This window comes from Staurois parvus, unplaced genomic scaffold, assembly GCF_062004578.1.
Source record: "Staurois parvus isolate SC_StPar_1 unplaced genomic scaffold, SC_StPar_1.0 ptg000668l, whole genome shotgun sequence".
Lineage (NCBI taxonomy): Eukaryota > Metazoa > Chordata > Amphibia > Anura > Ranidae > Staurois > Staurois parvus.
This window is the reverse complement of record NW_028318464.1, coordinates 1014655-1035717: the sequence shown is the minus strand read 5'-3', so window position 1 is coordinate 1035717 and position 21063 is coordinate 1014655. Positions and strand designations below refer to the sequence as shown.

At 44.4% G+C, this 21063-nt stretch overlaps 1 protein-coding gene across 2 annotated transcripts in view; it reads left to right on the top strand.

The window, feature by feature from the left end:
• The window catches only part of LOC149447816 (fibronectin type-III domain-containing protein 3A-like), a 163675-nt gene that overhangs the window by 87712 nt on the left and 54900 nt on the right, over nt 1-21063 (top strand). The window contains exons 3-5 of one of the 2 annotated variants that reach the window (XM_089651917.1): nt 9584-9659; nt 12113-12189; nt 20277-20508. In XM_089651917.1, coding sequence (XP_089508043.1) covers nt 9584-9659; nt 12113-12189; nt 20277-20508 — 385 coding nt within the window. Of the gene's footprint in view, nt 1-9568; nt 9660-12112; nt 12190-20276; nt 20509-21063 lie in introns of both variants that reach the window. The other variant, XM_089651916.1, reaches the window with a different exon arrangement.

Genomic DNA, 21063 nt, shown 5'->3' with positions numbered 1-21063 from the left:
GCTTGTATTGGCTTTCCCTAGATTTTCCATGACTTCACCCTGCTAATTACATGTGGGTAGCAGCAGCCAGGAACAATGCCATAAATCTCCCTGTAACATGGCTGGAATTTATAACTCTTCTTCTGACTCTTCCATTCTTCCTCATCCCAATTTATAAAACTGGGATGGCTGATTGTACTAGCAAGTCTGAAATGAATTTCCACGCAAATAAACTTCCTACTGGCAGTCTGAATGGACAAATTACCTCTCTGCAACTGTGAAACAGATGTTTTCTTGTTTTGAAAGCCTTCAGTTGCGCAACATTGCAGCTGAAATAAGCTTCTAATTGTTGAGCGTTTCTCTGAAATACCCGCCAGTGACAGGATGGCCACACTCAGAAAGCAGCAGCTGTGCAAAATAGTACTGTTTATCTCCTGTTTTAAAGGAACAAGATCCCTTGGGCACATCAAAAAAAAAAAATCATATCTGATTTAGGTGTCGTGCACATTGGACATTCTTGATGCTGCTCTTAGAGGCATCTAAAGAAAGAAAATATTCCTGCGCCAATACAAAACTAATAATGATCTAAATTGCTGCTGTGCAATGTGAAAATGCAAACAGTGATATATATACAGTCATGGCCGAAATTGTTGGCACCCTTGATATTTCTCCAGGAAATCATGTATTTCTCACGAAACGTATTGCATTAACACATGTTTTGCTATACACATGTTTATTCCCTTTGTGTGTATTGGGACAAAACAAAAAAAGGGAGGAAAGAAAGCAAATTCGACATAATGTCACACAAACCTCCAAAAATGGGCTGGACAAAAGTATTGGCACCCTTTCACAACTGCGGATAAATAAGAATGTTACAAGCATGTGATGCTCCTGTAAACTCACCTGGGGCAAGTAACAGGTGTGGGCAATATAGAAATCACACCTGAAAGCAGATAAAAAGGAGAGACGTTCACTTAACCTTTGCATTGTGTGTCTGTCTGTGCCACACTAAGCATGGACAACAGAAAGAGGAGACGAGAACTGTCTGAGGACCTGAGAACCAAAATTGTGGCAAAATATCAACAATCTCAAGGTTACAAGTCCATCTCCAGAGAACTAGATTTGCCTTTGTCCACAGTGCGCAACATTATCAAGAAGTTTGCAACCCATGGCACTGTAGCTAATCTCCCTGGTCGTGGACGGATGAGGAAAATTGATGAAAGATTGCAACGCAGAATAGTCCGGATGGTGGATAAGCAGCCCCAAACATGTTCCAAAGACATTCAAGCTGTCCTGCAGGCTCAGGGAGCATCAGTGTCAGCGCGAACTATCCGTCGACATTTAAATGAAATGAAACGCTATGGCAGGAGACCCAGGAGGACCCCACTGCTGACACAGAGACATAAAAAAGCAAGACTACAGTTTGCCAAAATGTACTTGAGTAAGCCAAAAGCCTTCTGGGAAAACGTCTTGTGGACAGATGAGACCAAGATAGAGCTTTTCGGTAAAGCACATCATTCTACTGTTTACCGAAAACGGAATGAGGCCTACAAAGAACAAAACACAGTACCTACGGTAAAATATGGTGGAGGTTCAATGATGTTTTGGGGTTGTTTTGCTGCCTCTGGCACTGGGTGCCTTGACTGTGTGCAAGGCATCATGAAATCTGAGGATTACCAAAGGATTTTGGGTCGCACTGTAGGGCCCAGTGTCAGAAAGCTGGGTTTGCGTCCAAGATCCTGGGTCTTCCAGCAGGACAATGACCCCAAACATACGTCAAAAAGCACTCAGAAATGGATGGCAAAGAAGCGCTGGAGAGTTCTGAAGTGGCCAGCAATGAGCCCAGATCTAAATCCCATTGAACACCTGTGGAGAGATCTTAAAATTGCTGTTGGGAAAAGGTGTCCTTCCAATAAGAGAGACCTGGAGCTGTTTGCAAAGGAAGAGTGGTCCAAAATTCCGGGTGAGAGGTGTCAGAAGCTTATTGATGGTTATAGGAAGCGACTGATTTCAGTTATGTTTTCCAAAGGGTGTGCAACCAAATATTAAGTTAAGGGTGCCAATACTTTTGTCCAGCCCATTTTTGGGGTTTTGTGTGACATTATGTCATATTTGCTTTTCTGCCTCTGTTTTATATTTGTTCCAATACATACAAAGGGAATAAACATGTGTATAGCAAAACATGTGTTAATGCAATACCTTTTTTGTGTGAAATACTTGATTTTCAGGAAAAATATCAAGGGTGCCAACAATTTCGGCCATGACTGTAAATAAAACAGCGCAAAAATAGACCTCTAAACAAATATTAAGGCTCACAAATATGATGCTCATAAGTAAATCACAAATCATAAATGTCCACTCAAAATTAGTGAATATCCCATATAATAATTAATTTATCCTTCTCCAGAACCAAAATAATAAACACCAAAGGGCCGTGTGTGATGAAGACTGGAGATTCCAAACAATCTTTAGATAAAAAAAAAAGCTTCCACCTTTCACCCGTGCACACCAACATCAATTGCACTCACCAGATAATGGTGAATGAGAAGCCTTTAGGGATTTTTAGGGATCCTAAACCCTCTTTTCATCAGCTCTATAGTATCCTTACACCGCCAGGTTATGATCTTCTATCAGGTCCCCACCACAGCCCTATGAATCCGCTCCACCGTGTCACCAGGGAAAAAATCTTATATAGTGTTACTGAGCACAAGTCCTTGTGATGACACTTGTTGGGGTTGAAGCTGGTTCTCAGTTAAATCAGCATACCAGCGGTCTGAATGAAAAAAAAACAAAAAAACTGAGAGATCGCTGTACTAACACAAGCGATGTTAGTACGGTGATTCCCCCCACTGAGCTATTGTTTTCTGACAGGGGAACTGGACGCCTCCACTTCCCCAGAACACACTGGCTGCCGTTGCTGATCAAACGCTGGTTAACCAGCATGACCGGTCTCTGAAAGAGCTGGGCACACTGGCCATAAGTTGGCCAGTCCGTGCCGAACCGACCGGTTTCGGATGATTTTCGGCCTGTGTGTACCCAGCTTAAGGCAGGAAGCAACATTTTACTAAAAGAATAAAGGTATTTAAAACTCAACATTGGGCAGAAACATAAAAATCCCTTGCAGTTTAGCTGTGCCTGCACTGAAGGGGTTCATAGCTCATTATGTCTAGGGGAGAGGGGAACCAGTTTACTTGATCCTCCCCCAGCAGATAACACTCACCCAAGATATGATGGTGGACTGTCCTTCATTGTCCTAACCTCCAGAGCAGGGTCATGAACCCTGCTTTGGGTTCTGATGATGTCAGGACCCTAAAGTGTGGATGTGCAGAAGCTGCAAGGAGCAGAGAATTGGGTAAGTATATTTCCTTGTTAGGGAGCATTCACAGCTGCAAATGCACCCAACACTAATTACATGCAAGAACCCCCAGTGCAGCTTCCTGGTGATTAGCTGCGGGAGGCAGCCCCATTGAAAGCATTTGGAGGCTGCCGGCTCCTGCAGCTAATTGCGGCCACGCGTAAGTAATCACCGACAGTCTGTGTCCAAGGCTGATCACTCGCATGTGATTGCTACATAAGCAATTTATATGCGAATGGCCACAATTAGTTGTGGGAGTCGGCAGCCTCTTTGCTTTCAATAGGGTTGCCTCTAACAACTAATCGCTGGTTTAATCCCCCCCCCCCCCCCACACCCCATAGATGTTAAAGCTGGCCATACACGACTGTTGTTACCACCCAGTTCAACAAACTTTGATTGAAAAATCGAAGAAGCTGGGTGGAGAATTGTCATCCAAACAATGACTGATGGCAGCTCATTACAATAAAATGCAGATAGGTTAAGCTTTCATTGTTTGGGACACAGTGAACAGAATTCTTTTAATGTAAACTCTTTAATGTAAAATATTTGTTCCTGTCTTAAACCCTGAATTTCCTTAACAATAAACCTCTAGTATGGCTTTTAGCCTGCATTGTCTTAGCATTATTAGGAAAATAATGGAGTAAACCATTTTATATCGTGAACTGATGGTCATTTCTCTAGAATCTAGTGACCTGACATGTAACATAACCCATCAGGCTCGCCCATCAAAGGAAACCTGCACTGTAAGAAATATGTAGGCTGCAGCTGTTGACCTTTTCCTGAAAATTCTGCAGTTGAACTGGTTTATGAACATTCTAGAACTATTTAGATGGATGGCAAATGAATTGTGGCCTGGTCTTCAACTATGTGAGATTATTAAACAAGTGTTCTAATAATAAACTAACTGTGCTCTTTCATCTGTGTGCTACTGCTCCAGGTTAGTCTGCCACACAGTCCCTTTCACCTCCTGTGTATTCTGGTGCATGCACCGCTCATCCAGCCATTTGGAACAAATGCAGTAGGATCCAGTGGGCTGCACACTTGAAAACTGCATCCACTTGATTAATAATCTTTAAAAAGCCATATACAGCAGAAGTAGACCATTTGGGAGGAAGAAAACAGTCAGCGCGTTTCGCACTACTAGCGCTTATTCGTGACTTTGAGAACACAAAAGATACCTCTCTTTAAACAACTGGATCCCCAGCACATTCAGTGGCAGCTGTCACTCATGGAGTTTGAAGATTATTAATAAAGTGGTGCATAGTGTGCAGTCCTTTGGATTCTGTTGTACTCTTATGTTTTTATTGAACACTTTTTGCTCAAATATTCACAGTCTGGGCTGAAAAATAGAACCTTTTTATTTAGTTACTAGCAGAACCTTCTAAAGGCATTGTATACTGTCACATTTTTTTGTTATATTCTCTGTTTGCCTTACCTTGTAATGATAGGCTCATATGTTGTGGCTGCAGTTTGTGGCGTCTTGCATAATTGATAACCCTGTGTCCATGTATTCTTTCATCTAGCTTGTCTCTATTTGCCAAAGAGACAAGACCACTTCCTGTTCCGGTTCGTGCAACATCCAATGCATACATTGTCATCTTCTCTGTGTTGCGTCTAACACAGCCTATAGTACAGAAAACCATCACACTCCTGTGTGTATAAGGCAGAAAATTGCACCATGATACCATATGACCAATATACATCTTGTGCAGGTGAAAGATTGGCCTTAACAGCAATAACCTCCACAAAATGTTTCCTTTGATCCCTGATTAGACATGTACAGTGGTTTGGAGCGCTCTTTTTCTTTTATTGATATTTGGGTTTTTTTGTTACATTAATTTTTATCTTCATGGGTTTACTGCTGCATTTCAAGATATCTATTTTGTTACATACCTTTGCTTTGGTTAATACTTTTTATTCTCTTAGTAAAATGTTGCTTCCTTCCTTAAGTTGGGTACACACAGGTAAAAAAATCTTCAAACGGTTGGTTTAGCAGGAACTGGTCAGTGTTTGGCCTGTGTGTACAGCTCTCTCTCTGACAGAAGCCAGTCTCATGATCAGCTTCTTTTGAATGGTCTTGCTGGAAAACCAGCATCCAACTGGCACCCGATCAGCACTGGTAGCCAGTATGTTTTGGCAGGGGGGCAGTCCCCCTCTCAGAGCGCATTCGTTTTTTGGATGGAATGTACCTTCACTAGCTGAGGATCTTTAAAGTGTAACTATAGGTAAAACAACTTTTTTTTTTTTTACCTTTTGGATAGAGTAAAATAATTCTTTCACTTCCTGTCCCAAAGAACAGGAAGAGAGGAAATCCCTCCAAAGTGAAGGAATGTTGGGGTGTCACCAAGGTCACCAGAACTAATGTCCCAATTGGAAAATGTTCCCTCTTACTGTCTGGTGTCAACCCAAAATTTCCGTGATCATGGTAAGCAGGACAAATAGTGAATCTCCCTATTGGGTGCACAGACAACAATATAATCTGACAGACATTCTAATCCCTCTCCACTCTATCCAAAACTGAAAAAAAAAAACATTTGCCTTTAGTCATCTGCTGTTGGACTGGAGTGCCAGTCCCTGATTCTGACATGAGTGTGGTAAGTGCTCTCCTTGCAGTATGGGACAAGGTAACCTTTTAACTCCTGATGATGACCCTAGCCACAAACCAGTCAAGGTACCCATGATGACCTGTGTCCACAGCCAAAAGTGCATAGGCATGTGAGCTTCACAACTGGATCTTGGATTAATGGAAGAAGGTGGCCTGACCTGATCACATATTTTTATATGACGTGGATGGCCTGGAACGTGTGCGTCACTTAACTGGGGAAGAAATGGCACTGGGATGCACTGTTGAAAGAAGGCAAGCCTGCGGAGACAGTGTTGATGCTTTGGCAATGTCCTTCAAGGAAACCTTGGGTCCTGCCATTCATGAAATATACCATCTACTTAAATATTGACCATGTACACCCCTTGATGGCATTAGCATCTTTCAGTAGGATAATGCGCCTAACCAAGCTGCAAAAATGGTGCAAGTATGGATCGTGGAACACCACAACTAGTTTGAGGTGTTGACTCCTCCCCCCCCAAATTCTCCAGCTCTGTCCATTGATGATCTGTGGGATGTGCTGGAAAAACAAGCCCGATCCATGGAGGCCCCAGCTCGCAACTTACAGGACTTATACGATCTGCTACTGGCAGCTTAGTGCCAGATATCACAGCATACTTTCAGAGGTCTAGTGGAGTCCATGACTCAATAGATCAGGGCTAGAGTTGGGAAGGTTTGGAAAAAAAATGAAAAATTGAGGAAAAAATGTTTACTTTTTCAAAGCCGTCTTGTTCCGGATAAATTGGGGAAAAAAGTTAGTGTGGAATATGTTTTTACAGTCATAAGTAAATATATCTGACATGGTATTCAAACTATATAACATGAAGACCTTAATGAAAGATTTCTGTGATTTTATGTAAGTCTGAAGACCAGCAAATCCTGGAATACAGTTCAAGTAACACTGTACTTCTCATGCAGTTCTCAAACAAGAGAAATGTGTATCTCTGCCACTAGGGAGCACTGCATGGGGAAAAGCTTCAGTTTAGTTTTTTTTTGTGGGATCCATCTTGTACCTTCTACAGTTGGGTGATTGTTGGGATACAGTAGATGTTTCTAACATCTCAGGCCTTAATACAGGTAAGAGGGTAAATTTATCTGACAAATTTACTTTTTTGACCTTTAAATAATCCTTAATGTTCTCACCATCACAGCATAATGTTTATCTATTGTCTGGTCAGTAAATTGGTTTCTTTTCCTCCTCTCAGTAAAACGGTGAGACCAACATCCAGAGTTTGGAAACATTCCCACAGTGCAATTTCTGCTGAGAGCAAAGCTTCTATTTGCAAATGTGAGAAAAAAAAATATTTTCCAAATGCTACAAGGATGGCAAAACACATCCTGGCATGCCAGAGGTGCCCTAAAGACATTAACAAATACTTTATAGAATGAAATGATGAGGACCATAATGAAAGTGCAAGTAGCTTTTCCTTCCATAGTTCTCATTCCAGAAACACTCTTTCTGCTGCTTCTGGATCAGCACAAAGTGTTTCTTACTCACGTGGAAGAAAAATTTATTTTAAAAATATTCTTCCCAAATATATTGACATATATTTGAGCATCTTCAAGTAAGGATGTGTTACAAACCACTGCCTCCCAAAGCTACACAATACCTTTTTTTATTGATAAAATGACACCTGAAAATCAGAACATTGATCAAGCTCTTGCAAGATCAGCATTGTCAGCTGAAAATGTATATTGGCAGGAAGCTTGTAAATTATTGTGAGGTAAGGTGATTACCTGATCTCATGTATAGGTAAAAAATGTTCTTAACCACTTGCCCACCAGGCACTTATACCCCCTTATTTACCAGGCCAATTTTCAGCTTTCAGCGCTGCCGCACTTTGACAATTGCGCGGTCATGCAACATTGTACCCATATGAAATTTTGATCATTTTTTTCTCACAAATAGAGCTTTCTTTTGGTGGTATTTAATCGCCACTGGGCACTTTACTTTTTGCGCTATAAATAAAAAAATTGCAAAAAATTTGAAAAAAAAAAAAAAAGTTTCTTTGTTTCTATTATAAAATTTTTCAAACAGGTAATTTTTCTCCTTCACTGATGTGCGTTGATGAGGCAGCACTGATGGGCACTGATAGGCGGCACTGATGGGCACTGATAGGCAGCACTAAAGAGCACTGATAGGCAGTACTAATGAGGTGGCACGGATAGGCGGCACTGATAGACAGCACTAATGAGGTGTCACGGATAGGCGGCACTAATATGCGGCACTGATAGGTGACACTGATGATGGGTACTGATAGACGGCACTGACTGGCATCACTGCTGGGCACTGACTGGCGGCACTGAATGGCACAACCGCTGGGCACTGACTGGTGGCACTGACTGGCAGCACTGCTGGGCTGCACTGGTGGGTGGGCACAGGTGGGTGGCACTGCTGGGCACAGGTAGGTGGCACTTCTGGGCACTGGTGTGTGACACTGCAGAGTGGCACAGGTGGGTGCACTGCTGGGCACAGGTGGGTGATCTGCTGGGCACAGGTGGGCGGAGCTAGTGGGCGCACTGCTGGGCACAGGTGGGCGGAACTTGCAGGTGGCACTGCTGGGCACTGATCATCAGTGCCCTGATGATCGGTGCCGATCCCCGCTCTGACAACTGCCGGTTCTCGGCAGTACTTTCCTCACGATCTGACAGCGTGAGGAAAGTGCAGCCGAGAACCGGCACTTGCATTTCCCTGTGATCAGCGTGTCATTGGACACCGCTGATCATGTGGTAAAAGGCCGTTGTGATTGGCCTTTTACCACATCACGTGATCAGCTGTGTCCTTAGGACACAGCGATCACGGAGATCGCCGGGTGCGCGCCCCCTGGAGCGCGCAGGAGAGCGCGTTCTGGGAGGACGTCATATGACGTCCACTCAGAACTGGCCGGCCGCAGTGCAGCCGTCATTCGGCTATCTGCGGTCGGCAACTAGTTAACATATACAGTCCTAGCTATTCCATTTGTAATAAAAAAATAAACTAAACTGGCTTTTCAAAATGTTATGTACTGAATAAGCTGTACTATGATAAGCTGTCTACTTATTGTATATGTTCTGCTTAATAGAAGCTCTGCAATCTTGCAAGTATTTACAGGCAAACTGCGACAGGTTGTACCTACGAATGCAGTTGCCACTTTTGCCACTGCTCCGTAGCACATTTTACCAATAACAACTCTATCAGCTGCATCCTCACGATCATCTCTAAAACCACTGGTATTACTTTCCCTGATGTGGTCAACACTAGTTTGAGGTTTAGCCTAAGCTAATACTTTTTTCCTGTCCATCTACCTTTCAATGACATCTGCTGTGTCCCCTGGAATGGGCTCCCTTTGACCTTCAGGGCCCCAATGCAGCTACCCAGACTATGTTTCCATCCCTAAAGTAGAGTGTTGCAGAAGGAGGCCATATATCTATCCTTTACAGACCTGTCAGAAAACATGAATTTTTTTACAGGAAAACATGTTAAAGTACGCAAGGCAGTCTATTGTCAGCATTTAAAAGGACTGTAGGTCTTGGTAGCCACTAGCTCTCTGGTATCTGTAAGCCATTTGCAAATCTAGGTCTAACTGCTGATGCCTGTAAATCTGCAGAAATAGTTGATTTTTTTGTGATGTAACACGGGCTCTTCCAAACAGCCTTTGTGTTTGCAGGTAATTGTGGTACAAGTCAACCCGGGGGAAACCTTTACAATACGCACAGAAGATGGTCACATTCAGTGTATCCCAGGTAAGGAAAACATTGTTTTATTGTCTTCCTGAAGATGTGGGGTTTTCCCTGTTCACTGAAGTAAATGAGAAATAGACACGCCACAAAACCTGTTATACAGCTTCCTGGAACTCTGAGGCTGCTGCTTATCAATGTGCTATATTCTGTTTGGTGCCGTGCTATATGTGATCTTAGTGACACTTAACCACTAATGGTTTTCTATGTAAAACCAAGCTTGTACAAAACATATTTACTATAATTTACTATAATTCTATAAGTTACTTCCAGGCAAGAGATGGGTGGGATTCCCCAAACCTAAAAAGTCACATGTGCTGCTTTGTCATTTTAAACACTTTTTTTTTTTAAATAATGAAGCAGTTGTGCTTATAAGGGTAAAGAGCTATGAGGTGCATCAAACCAAAGGAACAAATCAGAAAATTACTTTTCTGAAGTGTTATTTAAAGTGATTCTAAAGCTTTATTTTTTTAAAGAAAAAATAACAAACATGTCTATACTTACCTACTGTGTGCAGTGGTTTTGCACAGAGCAGCCTGGATCCTCCTCTTCTTGGGTCCCCCCCAGGCTCTCCTGGCCGCTCTCTCCTGTCAGGTGACCCCACAGCAAGCAACTTGCTATGGGGGTGGTTGCTGCTCTGTGTCCATTCACACATGGAACTGCAGCCCATCCCCTCTCTTCTCATTGGCTCACTGGCTGTGATTGACAGCAGTGGGACCCAATGGCTCCCACTTCTGTTTTAGCCAATAGGAAGAGGGAGCCCCAGGATATCTGAGACACCAGTGCACGTCGCTGGGTCAAGAGGGGTCTTACGTGAGTATTAGGGGGGGCTGGGGTTGATGCTGTACACAGGTGTTTTTATACCTTCATGCATAGAATGCACAAAGGTAAAAAAAACTTTGAGCCTTTAGAACCACTTTAAAGTAAATTTGTAAGATCAGAAACATTGATAATTTCTTTTTAAAAGTGCCAGATCCCACATTGTCATAATTTTGGCTAAACTTCTTTAGTCATTGACCTGAAACATTCAGTATATGCAGCCATTAACATCGGAAAAGTTTGGATCTCTCCTGCTTGAGTCAGGTCAGGGTCTCACTAGGTAGTAAAGCCTAGTCAATTGATAATTTTACTTGGAAAAAAAAAAGTCAAAATACTTAAGTATTAGCATAGCATTGCTTTGTTAAAGCGAAGTTCCATCTTAAAAAATTAAGTCAGCAGCTACAAAATCTAGCTGCTGACTTTTAAAATACAGCCTCTTACCTGTCCCTTGGTCCAGCGGTGTCTTCTCTCCCTGGTGCTGGCATCTTTAGTGTGGGCACCTGGCTGTGACAGCTTGCGGCTTCACAGCTGGGTGCCCACTGCGCATGCGCGAGAAGCACTGTGCTTTGTGACTGGCCCCATAGTCTTTTGGGACCTGTCACATGTCCCAAAAGACTGAGGAGGGTGGGTGGGGAGTTTGAGGACAGACAACTTCCGCTTTTGACCGCCTGGGCAATCACAGTGGAAATGGGAGCGGGTACCTGTCAAATTCGGGTACCCACTTCCCAAAGCTGCCAATCATTAATGGGGAGCGGGGGACAAAGCATTAAAGTGGAACCTCCCCTTTTGGGTGGATCTCCGCTTTAAGTAATTGCCATCTTTACTGCCCTACAGCCACCAGTTAGTTTTAATACTCTTTTGGAAAATGATATATATAAAATGTTTTGATAGCTGTTTGAATAGCCATTTTAAGGGATAGTAGCTGTGATGGACCATCTAGCACCCTGCCTGAGTGCCTCCGTCAGAGAGCTGCTTCCTCACCACTGGAAAAAAGGAGCAAGGTATCATAGCTGGGCTTTGCACTCAGGAGCTATACAGCACTAGCTTAGGTGCAAACAGGGACTCTTTATTAAGTAGAAATACAGGATTTTATACACTTCAGAAATAGGGACAGTCCCCACATGAACAATAAAAACAAATATTAAACATGGCGGTAACAAGGAAAAGTTGACACAAGACTAATCATGTCAGGAGGAATAGCAAGCGGACAGAAACAATTGGTTACCTAATTAACAATGGGAGAAAGAGACTTAACAGTAAGCACATAACATCTTAATAAACAGATTACAGCAGCATGAGGTTGTTTTGAGCTGATTATAATCTTCTGCATAGAGTCTCTGAGGGGGTTGAAGCAGTCAGTGCTGGTTTGGGCACAGAGGTCCTAAATCTTGTTTTGGCAATTTTTTTTTTTTTTCGGTTTAATAGTGACAGCTAGCGGGGGAAGAAGATCCCACATTAGCCATCAGTTGGGGGATGCGGGGGCCGGTCATAGTTACATGTTACACCCTGAATATGTGTGTAACATGTTACAAAAGGTGTACTTTGCCTTTAAAAAAAAAAAAGTACCTGTAAATTTTAAAATGTTTTGCCCTCACTTTATAAATTTGCCTTGTTTTTGCAATTCTCTCTTAACTCTATAGGTCCAGCACATGTTCCCATGATGTCCCCAAATGGTTCTATGCCTCCAATCTTTGTGCCACCTGGTTATGTATCTCAGGTATGATTTGTTTTTATTGTATATTGCTTTAAGTTTCTGACTTAAAAAGTGCTCTGGAGATCTTGATCTTTCAGATAAAATTCAGGGATCTGAGAAGCAGGCTCCCCCAACCTCTGTACACAATTTCTCTATGGATGGGGCATTTTATGTCCTATACAAAGAAAAAATCCTTGAAAAAAAACTTGCCCCTTTGGACAAAATAAATAAATATATCTGATTAGTGCATGTTATTAAGATTTTGGCGTCTTATAATATAATACATTTTAAGAATATTCTTTCTCCTCTGTCATTCCAGCATTTGTTTACATACTTTAAACTTTAATTAAAAAACTGTTATAGTTTCCCTTTAATTTTGCTAACTCATCAGCAGAAAGTTACGTGTATTTCATAATTTAAAATGACTGATGCTTCCCTGGATTTCCTTAAGCTAATAATGGCCCCTTGCTTGATACGCCATAATTAGTCCAGTCTGGGATATGGGATCCAAAACCGCTGTCTCGGTCATTTCTGTAGCTGCAAATAAAAAGGCAGCAGGTTGTCAGATCAAGATATTACCTGACAATGAATCATGCTTTTTTTCTTAAAGAGTCATGGGGGACATAGTGAGCTCCTTCACATAGTAACAAAGTGGTCTTAAACTAGGGACTCACATTTGTTATAATGTGGAGAACCCATTTAAGTAGAGAAAGTAATAAATTAGGATAAAATTATTAACAGAGTAGTAGACATCGCTAACCATTTCAAGCCAGTATGAAATGGCAAGTGGTAGTGTTCATTGCATCTATAGTATATAGTGTCTCCTTGGTATGTAGTGCAGAGGTATGGATTTTAATAAATGGCTATGAATTTATATCATCAGCTTTCATAAGTCAAAGGTTTCCCACAACTATGTGACTGTCAGCTATGGAATAATTTGCTGTTATGTCCCTCAGTGACAATTTTCAGCAAACATTTGGCATAAATAGCCATACCACATCCGTTATTCTTGTTTTGGGCTGAGAGGGAATTGCTGTGATAAAATTTTGAGGCCAAACAAAATATAAAGCAAGCAGGCTAAGATTAATGGCTAAGATTCAAGGCAAGAAGTCTTCTTTGGAAATACTGCAAAGAATAGTAAAGCCCATGGCAATTTAGTAACTCTGCTTTCATTAGTCTGCCCATCCAAACAAGGTGAAAGCTGTGTTGTTTGTCGTTTTTTAAATTGATTGCTCTTACACTGTAATGCCAAAAAGTGTTGAGACACCTGCCTTTACACGCACATAAACTTTTAATGGCATCCCAGTCTTAGTCCGTAGGGTTCAGTATTGAGTTGGCCCACCCTTTGCAGCTATACCAGCTTTAACTGCTCTGGGAAGGCTGTCTACAAGGTTTAGGAGTGTGTCTATGGGAATGTTGACCATTCTTCCAGAAGCACGCTTGTAAATTCAGGCACTGATGCCAGATGAGAAGGCCTGGCTTGCAGTCTTCACTATAATTCACCAAAGGTGTTGTATCGGGTTGAGGTCAGGACTCTGTGCAGGCCAGTCAAGTTCCTCCACCCCAAACACTCTCATCCATGTCTTTATGGACTTTGCTTTCTGTACTGGTGCGCAGTCATGTTGGAACAGAAAAGGGATCCTCCCCAAACTGTTCCTACAAAGTTGGGCACATGAAATTGTCCAAAATGTCTTGGTATGCTGACGCCTTAAGAGTTCCCTTCACTGGAACTAAGAGGCCAAACTGAACTCCTAGAAAACAACCACACACCATAATCAGAGTCAAGTGGTGGCGTACTTTACACCGCTGCATCCGGTGCTTTGCATTGAACTTAGTGATGTAAGGCTTGGATGCAGTTGCTCAGCCATGGAAACACATTCCATGAAGCTTTCTATGCACTGTTGTGCTAATCTGAAGGCCACACGAAGTTTGCAGGTCTTTAGGTATTGACTCTGCAGACAGTTGGCAACTTCTGCACATTGTGTGCTGGCCCCGCTCTGTCATTTTACGTGGACTACCACTTCGTGGCTGAGCTGCTGTTGTTCGCAGTTGCTTCCACTTTGTTATAATACCACTAGCAGTTGACCGTGGAATATCTAGCAACAAGGAAATTTCATGATGGTCTTATTGCACAGGTGGCAACCTATCACGGTACCACACTTGAATTTACTGAGCTCCTGAGAGCGACCCATTCTTTCACAAATGTTTGTAGAAGCAGTCTGCATGCCTAGGTGCTTGATTTTATACACTTGTGGCCATGGAGGTGATTATTAGAACACCTGAATCCAATGATTAGGAGGGGTTATATATATGAGAGAGATAGTGCTGCTGTTTTTTTTAGGACTATTCTAATTAAAATTTCTTCGTGACCACTTATAACCGACCAGATGTGTAAGTGTATTTCTAGGCAAAACACTTTTTTTTTTCTTTTTTTTTCCCCATCGTAGAGTGGGGGAGGGTTAAACTCAAGTTTTTTGGGTTTTTTTTGTCTTTTTCTTTCTTGAAAATGCTTTTGATTGAGGTTTAGAAAAGTAGGTAATACAAAACAGAGCCTTTGGGCATACCCCCCACTCGGAGGAACACAAAAACAAGGCAGTAGAAAGCACTGAGCAGACGCTGTTTTAATGTTTTTTGTTATTTGCAATAGTCAAACCATCACTAAAATACCCATCAAAGTGGAATGAGTCACCCAAGGAAAAGACAGTGCACCTCTTACACCCGTCACTGCATGCTACATTACAAAAAACCATACAATCTGGCATCAAAGAGGTTTGGCCACAAGAGAGGACATACCCTATGGACTCAAGTTTTTATTGCTCTCTGTATCCTCATTGGGGAGATTCCCCCCCTCTTTATTTGTACTGGTGACTATTTGCACCAAGAAACAAAGTGAAAAGATATCTAAAACTGTTGTCCTCCGGACAGGAGGTGAGGGTAAGGCTTCCAAGAGAGACACCTGTTTCAGGGACAACTGTCTAGGAGGGTAATCTTTTAGTTTTAGAGATTTCCTCCTCCAATTTCCTGTTGCATCCCTAGGATGGTCAGTGAAGGAAAATTCCCCAAGTGCTATACAGCAAAAAACCTGACAGGGGTTTTGACACTAATCTATCCAAACACACACATACACAGATATGTTTTTAATGTGCAAGCACTTTAACTTTCAAATTTCTTATTTGGAAATAGTAGTTGGCTCACAGGATATCTGGATTCCATGTCTCTTTTTCCTCTATAGTTTCTGTAATAAGACCCTGCTATTTGAACTATTTTTATCATGAAGTATAACATATTGTGGGCCATTACTCCAAAACGCATTGACTCCTGCTGCCTTCCTCCTGGGTAAATGCTCCTTTCACCTACCTCCACTCTTAACTCCAAAACGCATTGACTCCTGCTGCCTTCCTCCTGGGTAAATGCTCCTTTCACCTACCTCCACTCTTAACTCCAAAACGCATTGACTCCTGCTGCCTTCCTCCTGGGTAAATGCTCCTTTCACCTACCTCCACTCTTAACTCCAAAACGCATTGACTCCTGCTGCCTTCCTCCTGGGTAAATGCTCCTTTCACCTACCTCCACTCTTAACTCCAAAACGCATTGACTCCTGCTGCCTTCCTCCTGGGTAAATGCTCCTTTCACCTACCTCCACTCTTAACTCCAAAACGCATTGACTCCTGCTATATTCAGAACAAATGGTGTATTTATATTTTTGTATATGTTGACCAGTTCTCACCTTTAGCTGCACCCGTTTTACGATCGGTGTCTGTTTCCTGAGAGAATCATCCCCCACTCCTCATGTGATCTTTATCAGCTTCTAATTGGGGTGGAGTTGAATGCTCATTTGAGCATCTCCCTATAAATTTAGATCAGCTCATGGGGGAGATCTCTGATGGGGGGCACAGTCTCTGATGCTTCAGATTGAGTGCGGCTTCGAACGAGTGCATAGAAGAAGCAGTTAAACGCAGCAGTTGAACTAAAGCAGGAGAACCCAAGCAGCAGGAAGATACAACAACAGTTAGAAGCTCTACTGCATGCTGGAAGACTGCAAGCAAACACCCTGGGAAACCTCTTACATGCCTGAGACCCACTCTGTGTGCCTTTATATAATACGCCCCTCTTCTCATCATATTACTACCCTCTGTTCCCAAATCTCATTTCTCTACCCCTCTGCTCCACCCCACAACCTGTACATCTCCCCCTCACTGCTATCATCTCCCTACTACTGCTCTCTTCACCTCCCCAAAATGTCTCTTCCACTCCTCCTTCTCATTTTCCTCTCCTCCGTTCCCAAATTCCATTCACTATATCCCTCTGCCCCTCCCAAACATTTGTATATCGTGTCCTCACTGCTTCCCTCACCCCTCTATGGCACCCACCACCTCCTCCTATTACTCCACTCTCCCACTGACCCCAACACCTCCACTAGGAGTTTCTCACGCTCCTGCACATCCCGCTCCCATGCCACCTTTCTCACCCTTCTCCTCCTCCTAGCCGCGGGGGACATCTCCCCAAATCCTGGCCCTCCACCTCCCTCACCCGCTCAACACCCTCCCACTTCCACGTCCTACTGCAACCCCCGCAACTTAGTATCTGTCTCCCTGCTCCCTAAAATCTCTCCCCCGTTTTCATGTGCACTCCTGAACGCCCGTTCGGTGTGCAACAAGCTTACCGCCATCCACGACCTCTTTGTTTCCCGCTCCCTCAACCTCCTGGCGATCACGGAAACCTGGATCCAGCCCACTGACTCTACCTCCCCTGCTGCACTCTCCTATGGAGGTCTCACCTGGACCCACTCACCCAGGCCTAACGGTCGTAAAGGTGGTGGGGTTGGTCTGCTCCTGTCACCGCAGAGCACCTTCCGAGTCCTCCCAAACCCCCCCTCCCTATCCTTCTCCTCCTTCGAGGCCCACTGCGTCCGACTATTCTCCCCAACCCCCCTGAAGATTGCTGTGATATACCGGCCTCCTGGATCCATACCCCGCTTCCTGGATGACTTCTCCTCCTGGCTACCCTTCTTCCTCTCCTCTGAGCTACCCACCATAATTCTTGGGGATTTTAACATCCCTGTCAACCTCGACAACCCGGACACAGCCCGTCTCCTCCACCTAACCTCCTCCTTTGCACTTGCACAGTGCATACAATCCAGCACCCACTCCGACGGAAATATCCTTGATCTTGTCTTCTCCAACCGATGTGCTCCCCACAACCTCACTAACACCCCCTTCCCTCTCTCTGACCACAACCTGATCACCTTCTCTATCTCCTCGTCCTCCAACGCCTACCCCTCCAAATGTCACACTACTACCAGCCGTAACCTCCGCAACCTTAACCCTGCCTCCCTCCACTCTGCAGCTGATCAACTCCACGACCGCATCCTCCCCCTGTCCTGCCCCAACTTGGCTTTGACCGCCTACAACAATGCGCTCTCAACAGCCCTTGACTCACTAGCGCCTTTAACCACACGCAACACCAGACCCCGACCGCTCCAGCCCTGGCAGACTGATCACACCAAAACCCTCAAACGACAAAGTCGTGCCCTGGAGCGACTATGGCGCAAAACCAAATCCAAACAAGCCTTCACCCGCTACAAATCTGCCTTCCGCACCTACACCTCCTCCCTCCATGCTGCCAAACAGGCCTACTTCTTGACCCTCATCAAGGCCCTCTCCTCCAATCCTCGCCGACTCTTCTCTGCCTTCAACTCTCTACTCTCTCCACCCCCACCTCCACCCAGCACCTCACTCACTGCCCTTGAGATTGCCAATCACTTCAAAAACAAAATTGACACAATTCGCAAGAACATTGCCGCAACTCACACGCCCTCTAAACCTGTCCCCTCTCACACAGCTACCCCCTTATCCCCCCTCCCCCTCGACATAACCCGCAGGGACTTCGTCGCTGCTCAAACTCTCTCCAACCCCCTTCACCCTCACTCAGCTACCCCCTCATCACCCCTCTCCCACGGCCCCACCACTGCTCTGACCTCCTCTTCCACCCCACCCTACATTCCTCATACTGAAGCTCCCCCAACACTCCACACCTTTGACCTTACTACCATCGAGGAAGTCTCCAAGACCCTCTCTGATGCCCGCCTCACCACCTGCCCCCTCGACCCTATCCCCTCACAACTCCTACGACCTTCCTCCTCCTCCATCCTACGCTCCCTCACCCACATCTTCAATCTCTCCCTCTCCTCAGGCACTTTCCCCTCCCCTCTGAAACATGCACACATCACCCCCATACTTAAAAAGCCCTCCCTGGACCCCAATGACCCGAACAACCTCAGACCCATCTCCCTGCTCCCATTTACATCTAAACTCCTCGAGCGCCTAGTCTACACCTGCCTATGCTCTCACCTCAACGACAACAACCTCCTCGATCCCCTACAGTCCGGCTTCCGTCCCCTACACTCCACCGAAACTGCCTTACTCAAACTCTCCAACGACCTGCTAACCGCCAAAGCTAATGGACACTATTCAGTGCTCCTACTCCTTGACCTCTCTGCGGCCTTCGACACAGTCGACCACCCCCTCCTCCTCAAAAAACTACACTCCCTCGGCCTCAGAGATTCTGCTCTCTCCTGGATCTCATCCTACCTGTCACAACGCTCTTTCAGCGTTACCTATAATGCTACCACCTCCCCCTCACTCCCCCTCTCTGTTGGGGTCCCTCAAGGCTCTGTCCTCGGGCCCCTTCTCTTCTCCATCTATACCTCCTCCCTTGGCCAACTCATACACTCTCACGGCTTCAACTACCACCTCTATGCCGACGACACACAAATCTATCTCTCAACCCCCCACCTCACCCCCTTGGTCTCAGCCCGAATCACACACCTACTGGGCGACATATCAGACTGGATGTCGCTCCACTTCCTTAAATTGAACCTCTCCAAAACCGAGTTTCTTGTCTTCCCCCCAGCCCGGACACCACCCCCCATTGATTTCTCCGTCACATCCAACAACGCTACCATCAAACCCGCCCTGCAGGCCAGAGTACTGGGTGTCATTCTGGACTCCAACCTATCCTTCCAGCCCCAAGTCCAATCTTTAACAAACTCGTGCAGACTCCACCTCCGCAACATCGCCAAAATCCGCACGTTCCTAACCCCAGAAACCACTAAACAGCTCATCCACTCCCTCATCATATCACGACTCGACTACTGCAACTCCCTCCTCACTGGCCTGCCTCGCCGATGGCTATCCCCTCTTCAGTCCATCCTGAACACGGCTGCCAGACTCATTCACCTTTCCAACCGCTCTGTCTCCGCCACCCCCCTCTGCCAATCCCTCCACTGGCTTCCGATTGCGCAACGGATCAAATTCAAAATCCTAACGCTGACGTACAAAGCTGTCCACCATACTGCCCCGAACTACATCACTGACCTAATATCCAAGTACCGCCCAGCACGCACACTCCGCTCCTCACAAGACCTCCTTCTCTCTAGTTCCCTGGTCTCCTCCTCCCATGCCCGCCTCCAGGACTTCTCCAGGGTGTCACCCATCCTCTGGAACTCCCTGCCCCAACCCATCAGATTATCACCTACTCTCCTCTCCTTTAGGCGCACCCTGAAAACCCATCTCTTCAGGGAAGCCTACCCCACCCCCTGCTAACTTGCCTCCCTCCTCCACTCTTCCTACCACTCCATCCTCCACAGCTATCTCCTCCTGTGCCACCACCCCCTCCCTCCTAGATTGTAAGCTCGAAAGAGCAGGGCCCTTGATCCCCTCATGTTTTGCATTGTATTGGTATTGTTCTGTCACATGTTCTGTCTCCCTTTGTAATGTACAGCGCTGAGCGAACTATTGGCGCTTTATAAATACTGTATAATAATAATAATAATTTAAGGGTATTGTATAGCCTTTTAATGATGTCTCAACATGGCATACAGATTGGCCTAATTTTGTTGACTTTATAAAATACGAAAATGTAAAAATATTTTTTGTGCGTGGTGTTTACAATAATTCAAATAAAGAAGATCAAATGTTTGTAAATGTAAAAGTCACATAAAAATGTTGTTAGGGTAAATACTGAAATAACAGTTCAAAATATGTTCTTGCTGTAAGTACACTACAATATTCCTTTTTTTAAATCCTCATTTTGTTTTTATAAATTTACAGGTTGTGGAAGAAAATGGAGTGCGTAAGGTGTTGGTCTTGCCACATTCAACAGAGTTCCACCCGTCGTTACACCCCCCTCCGCCTCACGTGACACATTTTATGCACCACCACCCTGCTCTGCTTCCTCACCCTCCACATCATGTCTTCCCACCAGTGGCAAGTACTGGAGAGCTACCACCACAGTTTATACACCAGCACCCCCCACCCCCACCGCACATTTTCCAAGAACAAGGTACGTATTGTTGGGTTTCTTCTTTGACTTGTGGTAGGGCATTTTCTGTTGAAGCGTAACCTCACCTTTTATTATGTTCTGCCTTTATCATTTGCATCTTATTTTTAATGTGTCTGTCGTATTTAGTTACCTGCGTTTCCTGTTTTTGTTATGGGTGACCTGTGTAATAAATGATACAGCACATCTTGTGGATAAGGCCCTGTCCACATTATCACGTTAGCAGAAAAGAGCGTTTCTGCTATGCAACATTGACATAGTGTTTTTCACATGTTTGTCACTTAAAAAAAAAAAGAAGCTCTTGCTCCTTTTCAGGCAACAAGCTTCAAGAATGTTTTTTCGAGGAGCAGTACCCCTTCAGCAGTGAGTTGTGCTTACAAACACAGCTTCTATGTGTGTGCAGAACACACTGACAGCGAAAGTCACTGAAGCCTAACTAAACAGTTCAACTCACATCCGCCTCAGGAAAAGCATTGGTACACACAAGATGGATCAAACCAGGGACTCCTTTTTTATAGGACTACTGTCTTAGGTTTCTATTATACATGGATGACCCCT